The following is a 12,802-nucleotide window of genomic DNA, read 5'->3' as shown; positions in this document are numbered from 1 at the left end:
TGGGCAGATGGAAGTGATTTGGTCATGGTGAATCTGTTATTTTCTGTTCTGTGCAATTTGGGATTGGTGAAAATAAAAGAAACAGTGCTGATATTCTCAAACCACATAGTACTTGTGGGTTTTTTCTCATGGGCTCTCAGCAGAAAAGAAAAGCAGGTCTGTTATTTACAGCTCCCACAACCGGGCAGGGAGGAGGGTGCTTGGCCCACAGGCCCAGGGCAGGGAGGAGCGCATTGCTAGCAAGAATTGGTTAACAGTCTTAAACTCCCTCTTTGAGGGAGGCGCTCTGATAATAGAAAGCTTTCCTGGTAAAGATCCCCAAAGTTTTGAGGCTCAATTGCACCATGAGGATGGCACCCAACCTGCCCCTCTTGTCATCACCTCTCTCTCTCCGGCTGCAATGTGTGGAGCCTAATTCTGACTTCACTGATACTGAGAAACTGTTTTTGTCACAGATGTAGTAAAATCAGAACTTTATTCTCTGCCTTCTTTATTCTCCAGATCAATAAATGAATTCAATAAATGACCCAAACGAGTGAATACAAATGCTGGGGCAACGAGTGCTGCTACTGTATCCCCTTATTGCTAGGGGTTAATGCCTGCTGCTCCTGTCAGATCCCTCTTTGGGCTCAGGGTGCCACTGTTGTGCCCCAGGTGCCTTGCTAACTTGTGACCTTGCACAGGACAAGACATGCTGTTGCATTTTCCCTGGTGACAGCATCCATGTGAACAACAGAGTCCCCACCACAGCACACAGGGAGCCAGCATACTTTTCTGCTTGAAAGCTTGATATAAGTCTTTCCAAACCACCTACAGGAGCGCTGTGCCACCTACAAGGAAGGTGCTAAAAAGCACCTTTCAGCAGCGTGCACTACCCTGTGTCCTTCCAGCATCTCCCTTTGCTCCTGGCACAGTGGCCACACAGCTCCAACCCTGTGACTGACACAGCAGGCGGGATCCTTGTCTGCTGCTGTAGGGATTTGGGTGACCACCAGAAAGTACACAAGTGGTTGCAGCTGCTCAGCTTGGGCAGCCTGCCTTAAATAATATTTTATCAGGTTTCTAAATTATTTACCCACCACATGAAACACAATGCGTATGCTTACTGTATACTAAGCACATGCAAGTGCCTCTCATTGCTATTTTAATGTGTTAGAAAATACTGTCTGTCATGTTCCAGGAGCCCAGAAATCACTCATTTGAATACTCAGGCAGTAGCTTTCAGCTTAGTGTATTTTGTGCTGCACAAGCATGCCCACCATTTGTAATATTTAGTCTGATGTTTTGGAGTGGAGAACAGGGGACAGTTGTCTTTGTGTCTCCAGTTGTGCTCCTTCCCATTAATTTGCAACCACCCTCTGTAACCAGAGTTAGCAAAAACTAATTATTCCTACTGGTTTTCAGGTATGACTTTGTGGAAGTGGAAGATGTATCAGAGACCAGCACAGTTATACGAGGACGGTGGTGTGGACACAAGGAAATACCTCCAAGAATAACATCAAGAACAAATCACATAAAGATAACCTTCAAATCTGATGACTATTTTGTGGCTAAACCTGGATTCAAGATATGCTACTCCCTTGTGGTAAGTCACCTAGGTGTGGCAGGGGTGAGAGACAGATTGCAGTGTACATGAGAATCAGAACTTAGACTGGATGGTGTGACTAACTGCATGGGATCAAAACAGTAAATGACTTAAAGTATTTTCATTACAGCAACTGTATTAATACAGATGAAAGTATTTTTGACATCCTGTCATTAAATATAAAACAAAGTCAAGTTCAGTTCAAGATTTACTCTAATAACATGTTTCAGAAGCACTAACATGTTCTACACTGAGGCTGCACTGCCAGTGCCTTGAGAGATGCTGCAGAAATAGCAAAGAAATGGCTGCTCTATGAACTCCTTTTTTGTGTTCATTTGAGGTCAAATAAAAGTACACTGAGGGGTTATGGCTATGATTCTCAGTTAGAGTAGTTTATTCTGCATGCAAAAAAATTGTACATGCAAGACAATGTGCTAAGGCTCAGGCTGTATTTTTAACCAGATATAAACACACCTCTTTGTATATGCAGAAGCATTAGCAGTGTATTGTACTGTTTCAATGAGACAAAAACATCCTCCTTTTTTTTTTGTATTTTGGTTTTGTTTTTAGGGAGCAGGAATGATCATTGCTCTAAGTAGATTTTGATACAAATATATATTCCTTTGTATTGTCCTGATTAATATTATAATGCTTTTGGTGCAGTGTAGCTCGAAAGAGACAGATTTTGCAAACACTCAGGAAATGGTAAGCATTAATTTATTATACTGTCATCATTTTATTTTCATATCCATCCCATTTCTTATCCCTTTTTATTCAATCCACTGTCATTTAACAAGAATAAGAAAGCCTGGAATAGCAATAATGCTGTAACAGGAGAGATCCACTGTTTGAGTCATTTCACTTCAACCTCTTGGCTTTGCATGCATGTGTGCCTAAGTGTGCTAAAAAGAGTCCATAAACAGCACATTCTCAAGACAGAGTAAAAGTATGAAGATTGTGCTCCCTTACATTTAAATTGTTAGGCTTCTAGTGGAGTAAGGTATGACACTGTAAGTAAATCCTGAGCTCTAATTTACTCTAATTTAAAGGCAATCTACTAATACTCAAATTCAGACAGAACAGGCTATGAAAGACCACTGGGCATAAAAATGAGACAGTGAAGCAGCAGCCTCTCCTTATACTGCTTGCATTTCAGAGCAGCCACAGAAACTGCTGCATTTAGCGAGTTTAATTCCAAACTGTGTGCAGGTAGTCTGATAGTCAGACAGGCTTTCAAGAAAGTGAATATTATCACTCATAAGACACAGGACTTTCTGCACTAGAAAGCTCAGAAAAGGCTACTGTATTTATCTAATTTCAAAACTATGAGTAAACAGAGAATTTTTCAGTCTAGCATATCTATTTACAAGAATAATCTCCATGTGCACTCTCTGAATGAAATACTATTTTATTTCTGAGAAGAGCACTGTACAGGTGATTAGTGGTACTTGCAAGATGGGGAATGATATGTACTTAACTGGTCTTCAGAATCCAAATGGTCCAACCTAAAAGTGCAGGATTAATATTCAGCAGAGTCAGCCCTTATTCGATAGTCCCCATAGTCACTTAGAGCTCAGTTCATAGATGTGCTGAGCACTGCTGACCCCTGAAGGTTGAACTCACTGTGTGTTTCTAGACAGTAAACCAAGAAGCATTAATGAAGCATGCAAAAACATATGGTATTTTGTATGAGATGAAATGAAGGACCTTTACGTTGCTTTTTTTTTCTTTCTTAATAACCTTCTCTGAGACAGAGTTACTTCTGAGGGATTTCTTGAAAAATGATGCTCAAAATATGTGCAAATCTTTTACTCCCTTGTTTTTCTTATATTTGGAGTTTGGATCTGCATGGCAGTTGTTTATTTGTATACTAGACTCTGATAATTTTCCAGAGAAAATGAAATCAAGCGATTTGGAATTTATTGATCAGCTGCATCTCCTGTGCATGGTGCCAGAATGACTGGGTGAATTTCTCCAAGCAACCTCACAGCCTGGCTCACTGGCCTCTCATTTATAAATCTTCAAGGAAGTCAGTTAAGTTCACTACATTTGATGCAGATCAAGTTTTTACTTAGTTCAGCACTCTGCATGAGGCACAAATGAGGCAGCACAGACCTTAGCAGAAACACCCTTCATTATCTTTGTGTACTTGTATTAACTTCACATTTCAGTACCATTTAGAGAAAGAAAAGGGGATTATTTTTCTAAAAAAGACATAAATTAGACTTGTATCACTTGTATCACATTTGCCTTTGTGAAACAAGCTATGGAAAGTAAGCAACCCATGAAAGGGCTCGATCGCTCAGGACAGTGGGATTACAACTCTGAGTGACTCTGGAAAATTAGTCTAAAAAAAATACAAGGATGATCTTTAGCAGTATAAGGTTGAAAAATGTATGCATGCATATGAGTCATTAACTGTCCCAATATAAGATAGAGGACAAAGGACAATGAGAGCAAATCTGTGAAATAAAGTCTGACCACCTGAACATAGCATTTAGCAACTTTGGCTTGCCAAGGCTGGCTCGCTCCACCTTCTTCCTCCTCCTCTTCCCTCATCCTCTGCCTCTTGGCACCTCCACCTCTGCCCTCCCCTCTGTGGGTCTGAGGGACTAGGAAGTCTGGAGGGGGAACAGTGATGATGGTTTTGGAGACAAGAGGCAGGTCCAACATGCTGCTACCTGCTGCCTGTCCCTGATCTGCTCTTTGCTCATGAAGTTCTTCACTCCCTGGAGTGGGAGATTTAGGGTGGATCTGACATCAGGAGTTTATTAGTGTGTTGAGTGCAACCCAGTGCCCACTGCTGATCCTAAGTTCCATAAGAGTCAAAAGTGTCCCTGTATGGAAAAAGTCACTCTTCTGTGCTATGTGTGACGTTGCCAGAGGAGGTAGGTATGCACAGCTGGTGACTGGTCTCCACAGACACTTCACATTCAAAGCCTCCAGTTGTAGCTGTGCAGTTGGCTGGCTTAGCCTGCATATCTGCACAGAGAAATGTTTCCCTTGAAACATTTCCTCTTTAAAAATTGCCTCTTTCTTTAAACTTCACAGACCTAAAGCAGAAAGGGTCTGGAGCAAGCCCTGGACAGCTATTAGTCATGAGCCTCACTTGACTCCAAATTTGTTTGAAATTCCTCCCTGCCATTATCACTTAAAGCCCTTATTTCTTGGTATTTTTTCATGCTTTTCTTGATTGAGTTGCCTTAGAAACTCAATTTGTAGTATAGAAGGCATTGAGTTATTCCAGTATTTTTACCTCACTCATTATATAATTTCTTACTCTAAGGACATAGTCATTCACAACAGTGTAGAAATACATGAAACAGAGGAAGATAAATAATCATTTTATATAATTTCCTTTTTCCTTCTGAAGTCAAGTTCTTCCAATGTCATTATTCTAGAACGGAATGTTAACAAGATTGGATCCCATGTTTTACAACCTCGTTAGCATGGACATTTACTGAAACAGTCTAGGAACTCATTCAGGACCATGTTCCAACATTAAAGGTGAATGTTTGGAATTAAAATTCCCAATTCTGCCATCTAATTACATTTTACTGAGACAGTTAGAAAATCTTGGATTCCATTTGCTATTTACAAACATTATTTTAAGCTTATTGTAAAAGGCACATTTTTTTTATATCTTTATAACAGTAAATTGCTATTGCCTTACTAATTGTTTGGTTAATCCTAAATGAAATCCATATTTTGGAACTTTGGCTAAAATCATTATTGTAAAGAAGGGCTACAAACAAGGAACTTATGTATATGTATTTGCATAAACCTGCATTTATATAAAGATGTAAGGTTAAAAAATATATTTACCTGTACATCTTTTTACATATATATATGCATATATATATATATATATATACACACACACGTATATATGTGCTTTTACCTTCCTTTTCTTTTTGATACAATTCATGACTAGGAAGCATCACGTGGCATTAAGGAAAATCTTATTTGCAAACTTATTTTGGAATTGTAAACAAACAGTGGTGGACAAGTGGTACTAAACAGGAGAACATAAGTGCATTTGTCCCAGGATAAACTTACGTGTCAAAATGTGTATCAGTGTGTTAAATCCTGAGTAATTTTGTCTTGTTTGAATTGACTTTTTTTTTTTTAATTAAGGAACTATAACCAAATTAGTGGAATGGAGGAGGGGGGAACTTCAGGTTTTGATCCATCCTGTGGAATTTTACAGAGAAATAGCTTTCCGCTGAACATGCAGGCTGTAGGACACCACTCTTGTGATCAAAAAAGGAGCATTGGTAACAAAGTGGGATAAGAGACCACAGTTAATCTAATAAAATTTAATTACTTTCCCATGCAAAGAATATTGACCAGTCAAAGTTAGCTCAAATTCTAAACTAACAATAACAATTCTAAACTCACAATAAAACAAACAAAATTGGAAGAAGAATCAGAAAATGAAAATGGGCTAAATAAGAACCTGATCCTGATACTTGTACTCACTGACATCACTCTGAATTAAGGCTCCCCATATTTTTCTACTTTTGTTTACACAAGTAGTGCAGCAGCAGGCTTCAGGGTTTTTTTAAATAAGTCAATAAATAAACACCCTTGTAAGAGTTAGCATGATCATGAAGATTCAACCACCATTGTGAGTACAGATTCATAAAGATCATAAGAAATGTTTAATTCTAAGCTGAATCCAGTCTGGAAGCTTCATGAGTCTTTGCTGCTGTGTTTCTGGTTTATCTTGTCACCTCTTTCACAGAATAGATAGGTAATTCATTTCTATATCCAAGACAAAATATTCTGCCTGAAACCCTGTATAATATATCTCATGTGACAGGAGAAGTGATAATGGTGCATGAATACCTTCCCTGCTGTTAGATAATCCACAGAAAGAATCTCCTTAAATTGCTTGGGGTAAAAAAGGAAAGGAATGGGGTGGAGGGGAATGTCTTGGTTAATAAAGTGGTTGAATATGAAATAGATCTCAGAATGTAGAAGCAAGAATTTACACATGGATGTTTTCTTAGTTCAGCTGCTACTTTCTCTGATTTCAGTTTTGATTGCCTACCTATGCTAGAACAGCAAAGATTTTTTATAAATACAACTCATGTGCAAAACTCGTGACAATCTATATGATGAAACTTCTTTTTTCTTAAGTTTGGGTAGAAAACTATTATCTGTGGTTTGCTCGAGACATACCATCCTCGTAAAATTATCAACCAGAGGCTCATCTTTCAGGAAAGAAGTAATTAAGTCCTAGTTTTCAATTAGATAAAACTTGCTCAAAATCTTTAACATTCTTTCCCCAACTTTACATAAGCAGAGAATTTAGGAGATTATGTATGTACAATTTTATTCTATTTTTTTTTACTTTGAAAGGTGTTAAAACTTTTTAAAAGCAACATAAAATGACAGTGTGTTAAAAAGATAGATTATGTCTCAGTGCATCTTGAGTCATGGAGCATCTTCAGTAATTTATATGGGGAGGGGAAATGCTTTCCATTTAATGAGGATTCCTGAGAATCTAGCAATCCTCAATCTGCTGCTTAATTCGTAGGCCCTAACCTGTCCTTCAGCAAGATTTGAGGAAGAAAAGAAGGTGGTGTGGTAGACAAATGAAGCAGTGTGGTAGGCAGGGACACTGGTTATCCCAGCACTCAGAGCAGAACAAAATATAGTGAAGGACAAAAAGAAAGCAAAAATGGGAGTCAGATAGCTTGGCAATAAGGAAAGGGTATTCCTGTGTTGAGAAGGCAGGCACATCTGGACAATCAGTTTCTCAGGCAGCATTGGCTGCTCCAGGGACAGTCAAAGTTCCTAATTAAAAGATTCATTCCACCATTTGCATCTAACCAAGAGCTTTTACTCCCTTCAGCATACTGTCACACCTTCCAAAACCCTAAACCTTTACTGCCTAACTCCTAATTCTTGCCTGCCCCATCTCCTTTCCTCCAAGGTGGAAAACCTTGCGGGATTTCCAGTATGAGACCCACCAGCTGAACACAGCATATGAGTCGCAGGGAGCTTGGGCCTGTGACCAGAGTAGCCAAGCCTGACCTGACCCAGCACTTCACAGTCAGTTGTCCCAGTCTGCATCTTCCCCCAGTGTTCCCTAGACTGTGGACTAATGTAGTCCTTCTCTTGGTGGGTCTCTTCTGAAGGTCTGATGCCCCTTCCATGTTTACTCTTATCTCGGACACAAAGATTGATCCCAATCCTTCTGCTATGTGACTCTGAATTTTAAGCTTCATTAGGAGTCTCCATGTCTTGTGTCCTAATTTTTAAAGCCATTTGAAAGTCAGGGATGACACCGATAAGAGAGTAGTGAACTGAATTAGGTTTCAGGGAGAGGAGGAATCACCTTCCAGCTTGGCATCAGAGAATACTACAAGTAATAGAGGGAAGGACTGATATAGGATCATACAGAAATAGCAATGAAACCATGGCAGCAACAAAGGAAGAGAGTTAAGTATAGTCCAAGTTCATAAATGAAGGGTTTTGTGGATGAGGCAAACACACACAGTAGAAGAAGCAAGTCCACAGAGAGAGAGAAGGCAACAGAAACACCAAAACACTATGGTCAGAGAGGAAGGTGAAGCCCCAAACAAGCAAATATTCTTGAAAGCTGATAGGAAAATTACAGAACGAAAGGACAGAGAGGGTGTGACTAACAATATCAAACTTGGCAAGCACATAATGAAAGAAACCTTTCCTCTTTAGCAGTAAGATGTCCATGTGTCACTTGTTCATTACAGTCACATGAAAACAGTTTCAGTTGGACTCTAGAAGGGTGAATGACAACTAAGGAAATATTTTTAACAAGGGAATGAAGGAAAGGAAAGATTTGTGTAAAGCTTAAGAGTTGTGGTGGCATAGTTAGGAAGAAAAAGAGGCAAATGAATGTGAGATTTTGAACAGTCAGCGAACCTGAAATAAGAAAGACTGTGTCTAGGACGGGAGGGAGGGCAGGTATGGATCAAGTAGAAAGAAACACAAAAGTAAGGCCATTTCACTAGATCAGCCTCTTTTGGCAAAACCTCTGACTGTGAACTTGAGAAGTAATAGGACTGGGTTTAAGTATGTTTCAAAAGTGAAAAAAGTCGACTGGGAACATGGGTAAGAAATTGAGCTAGGAAGGAAGATACAGGAAGATAGCAGACCAGAAGCAGCAGGACCCAGTAAGCAGACAGAAGCTCCTGGAAGCTGTCAGGACTTCAACTGATAAAACAGTTGTTTTAATCAGAAAGGAAAATAGACCTTAATGCCTGTGTTTTCTCAGCTGCAAGCATGTGTGCCTGGCAGTTTTGTTGTTTGAACAGCATGAGGGAGAACTGACCATTTGCTCTCCTCCAACCCTGATTTGTTGACAACTCAGTTAAATGTGGTTCCTTTGCAGGATATTGTCATCGATCTGCCTTAGCATAACAGCAGTTCTGTTAATGCCCAATTCCTGCTGAAAACACTATATCTTTTACCAAGTCTTGTGTTATACGTTGTATGAGAATTCACCAAAATCGTGCTGATGGCCAAGGATGAGAAAATGTAGCGCTTTGCATGTTCAAAGCATTGTACAAACACAAGTGTGCTATTTACAAATCCAGTATCCTGTCCCAAATAAATGATTCTAACAAGACTTAGAGGCATTGCTTATTTAGGACAGCTTTAGATTTTGAAGAACTGTATTTCCTGCAGACAGTACTTACCTGTTTAAAGAATTCCTGCGGAAATCAGTGATCCGGGGGAAATTTCTACTTTTCCGAGGTAAGTTAGAGGTACTAAAGACAACAACAGAAGAAGTTCATCATGTACAGTACAAGAGGGTTACCCATGTTAGACAAAAATAATCACAGGCTCAAAAACCTCATTCAGTATCAACATGATTTCTTGCAAAATACAGGAGAAGCAAATTCCAAGAATCACACAATCATATTAGCAATGAGATCAAGCAACTACATAGCATGTAAGAATAGCAGATAAGAGCCACAGGAATGTTGTGTTTTTTTGGGAAGCGTGTAAACCTGGCAAAATAGTAACTTCAGTATTTTAATTAAATGCATGAAGGGAATCACAGTATCATAGCAACTGCTCATGCTGCTTCCTGGTTCATATTTAAGTTTTGGTCCTAATGTATGTGGATACATAAAAAAATTCTATATGAGACCTAATCATTTCTCTGTTCTTCAAATGTCAGTACAAGAAACAGAACTATCACAGCCTTTAGACAGCTCCTCTCAGAAAACATAAAAAGACCTCATAGCTAATTTGTCTACTTAGAGTTACCCATTAGGAAGGCATCAGAAGGAGAGATGGGAAGTACAGTAGCAAACTGAAAATGCCATGAACACCCCATCAGTGCTGCTGGTAGATCTCTCTCGATCCTGTGATCCTTTCTTGCATTACACTAAAAAGGAGGGTTAAATCCAACCATTGTCACCTAGGTTAACCCTAAACAACACATCAGTGTGTATAAACATGAGGTGAGTTTACAATGTCAAACTTTTTTTAACAGCACTCTTTAACCTGTCCATCGCATTAGCTGACTATTTTAGATTTTTGACTCGGGGATGTAATGCTGTCTCTGTAAATCCATATCCTGCCCTTCAATTCCACTTCAGCAACAGTCATAGAATGCTAACATGTGAAATGATCATAATATATGAAGAACATAACTTTTATTTTGGTTTTGTAACAGTGTGGGGTGTTTTCCAGAAATCTATTTAAAATGACAGATTTGTTGGGAGAAGAAAGATACCATGTTTGATTCTGTAAAAAGGTTTCTTAGACACCAAGACTGTATTGCAATGCTTTAAAGAGGTGTTAATTAACTCCTGATTCTTCAGTGTGACAAGGCTGGTCTGCCCTACCACCATGGCCACAAGGGAAGAGGAAATGGCCTGTTCTTCCCAGGCCCTGTTCCTGTTGAGCAGTCTCTGCTCTAGATTTTCCACAAAAGCCCAAGGTGCAGCTTAACTGAAATGTCCCAGCCATGTTGGAGTAAGAAGTCAGTCTTCTTTTGGTATTTTCTTCTGACAGGCTTCCAGGGGAAGTGGCTGGTGCCTTGAAACATGCTAGACCTCCAAGCTGCAGAGAGGAACTTGTGAAAACCCATCACAGCAGGTGTTGGTTGCAAGTTGTCTTTTAAATCAAAACAACAATTGCATGTCTTCACAGTTTTGTGCGTAGAGGGGATCTCTGAGGTGTAACTTCATGTTCTATATTCCACCAATACTATTTATTTGACTGTGTGTCAGCACTATCTTACAAAGCCTGGCAGCACAATCCTGTTCTTGTACTTGTTCCAGCCAAGTTTGGGTTGCAGGGTCTGTTTCAACCTTAGCACTGTTCAATGTGTTTTTGTCATTCTTGGCAAGCCAGAGAACACAATCTATTGTGTATAATGGATGTTTAATTGCTTACATAATAAATCTTTGCCTTGTTTGTTGCAACAGCTGTAACTGCTGTAAACTACTTACAGCTCTGGATCAAATGATACTGATTGTTTTAAGATTTCTGAAGCTAAATTTAGGGTTGGTTTAGGCCCTTTTTTTTTTTATTTTTCTTAGTAATACATAATGCAGAAAAACATTTAAGATGTGGGGTCACTAAGCTCATTTTTCCCCTCAGGACAAGAATTGTCTTTATTTTAAATTTGTTGCTTGATCATCTGGTATCATTTTTAAATTTAACAAGCATAGGAACATACCTTATGGGACATTTAACCATAGACTAATAAATCCCTGTTGCAAAGATATTTTTTCCTTGATAATCAGTTTTGATTTTCCTTTTTTTAATACCATACCATTGCCTGCAATTATATTCCTTCCTAATTTATGATAAAGAAGTCTGTTCTCTTTGTTGTGGGTGTATATCTCCTTCAGATATTTGCAGGGTGCTCTTACGCTTCTTTGCATTTCACTTAGTGTGTATCACCCAATGATGTCCGTATTTAGCTTTTAATCTCTCCAAAAAATCCAGGCTATCTAGTCCTCTCACAGTTTTTGATGTTCTTTTCAAAATTCCCCCAGGTTTTCCTAACTTTCTACAATGTCTCTATGGTAATGAAGGGAACTGAGTCTGGTGGTTCAAGTATCACCAGAATTGTACTGTGGGTGGGGTGTTGCCTGCCAGGGTACCCTGCTTAGGCAGGTCTGTGTGGCAGTGGCCAGCCTGGCTGCCCTAACAATAGGAATGTGTCTTTTAATGTGTTTTCCTCTGTCAGCTCAGTCCCTCTTCGAGTTCCCATGTTTCCTATGTTCCTCCTTCCACTCCGCATTTCATTTAGAAACACATTAGGTTGCCTCTTTCCAGAGTGAACTTTATCTTACTGGGTTATGATAATATTTTTGATTTTTCCATGTTCCCACTGAAGATGTCTGTGCCTGCTGTTGCATTGTCCACAGGTTTGGATGCAGCATCATGACCTCAGGGAGGGTTCTGGCCTTACAGCCACAGCTCCAGGCTAGCCTCCACCACTGCTTGCTCTTACACCTTCTCACAGCCTGAGATCTTCCCACCTCAAAGGCAGGCACAACAAGCTTGTAAAATGCCACAAGATTAACTTCTAAAAGACAGTACAGAAGCAGATGGTGGTGTTCCAACTTCCAGTGTGGGACACTGTGCCGATGAGGTGGGCTTCATGGCCAAACTGAGAGCAATGAACAAAGGAGTCTTCTGCTGTCCTCTTTTATTTGGATACTCGCTTTTCCTGTACCTGTCAGACTTATTTGAGGTCCTGTCTAGTTTAAGAAATTTTATTACTACAAATTACAGCAATCCCAGATTCCAAACCAGAAAGATGAAAGAACAAAAATCAGCTTCAGACCACACTGAGCCACCGGTCTGGTGGGTGGGAGAAAGCTGGTAGCTATTCTCATCCTTCCACTCCTCCTTGGGTGGTATCATAGCTAGAACTCTTTGAACCTCTACACTTCCTATTAAAAATTCTTAGTTTTATTCTGATTCTGCAGTTCCAGGCACAGATCATCAGAGAAGGTCCTTCCTTCCCTGCTGGGGAAGCTGGTAAGCTGGCAGTCTGCTGCTGTTGTTTGCTCAGCACATTGGTTCTGGCTCCAGTAACCTTCACACTATATACCACATTTCCAAAGACAGTCATGGCACTGTATAAATCTGACTTGGGTTTTTTATGCACACATCTTTATTAAATTTACAACCTTCTCTTTTGCTCTGAACAGTCGATAAAGTCCATGCATGTCCTCAAAATAACACAGA

At 39.6% G+C, this 12,802-nt stretch overlaps 1 protein-coding gene across 5 annotated transcripts in view; it reads left to right on the top strand.

Annotated features, from left to right (window-relative positions):
• PDGFD (platelet derived growth factor D) overlaps positions 1–12,802 on the top strand; it is a 145,662-nt gene that overhangs the window by 86,577 nt on the left and 46,283 nt on the right. For 3 of the 5 annotated variants that reach the window (XM_018070987.2, XM_018070986.2, XM_018070990.2), the window contains 2 exons: positions 1,405–1,585; positions 2,249–2,290. In XM_018070987.2, the coding sequence (XP_017926476.1) occupies positions 1,405–1,585; positions 2,249–2,290 (223 nt within the window). The remainder of the gene's footprint in view (positions 1–1,404; positions 1,586–2,248; positions 2,291–12,802) is intronic. The other 2 variants (XM_018070989.2, XM_008922757.3) reach the window with 1 other exon arrangement.

This window comes from Manacus vitellinus, unplaced genomic scaffold (genome assembly GCF_001715985.3).
Source record: "Manacus vitellinus isolate BGI_N305 unplaced genomic scaffold, ASM171598v3 scaffold_2_pilon, whole genome shotgun sequence".
NCBI classification, from domain to species: Eukaryota; Metazoa; Chordata; class Aves; order Passeriformes; family Pipridae; genus Manacus; species Manacus vitellinus.
The sequence above is the reverse complement of the archived record's forward strand: the minus strand, read 5'-3'. Positions and strand labels throughout refer to the sequence as shown.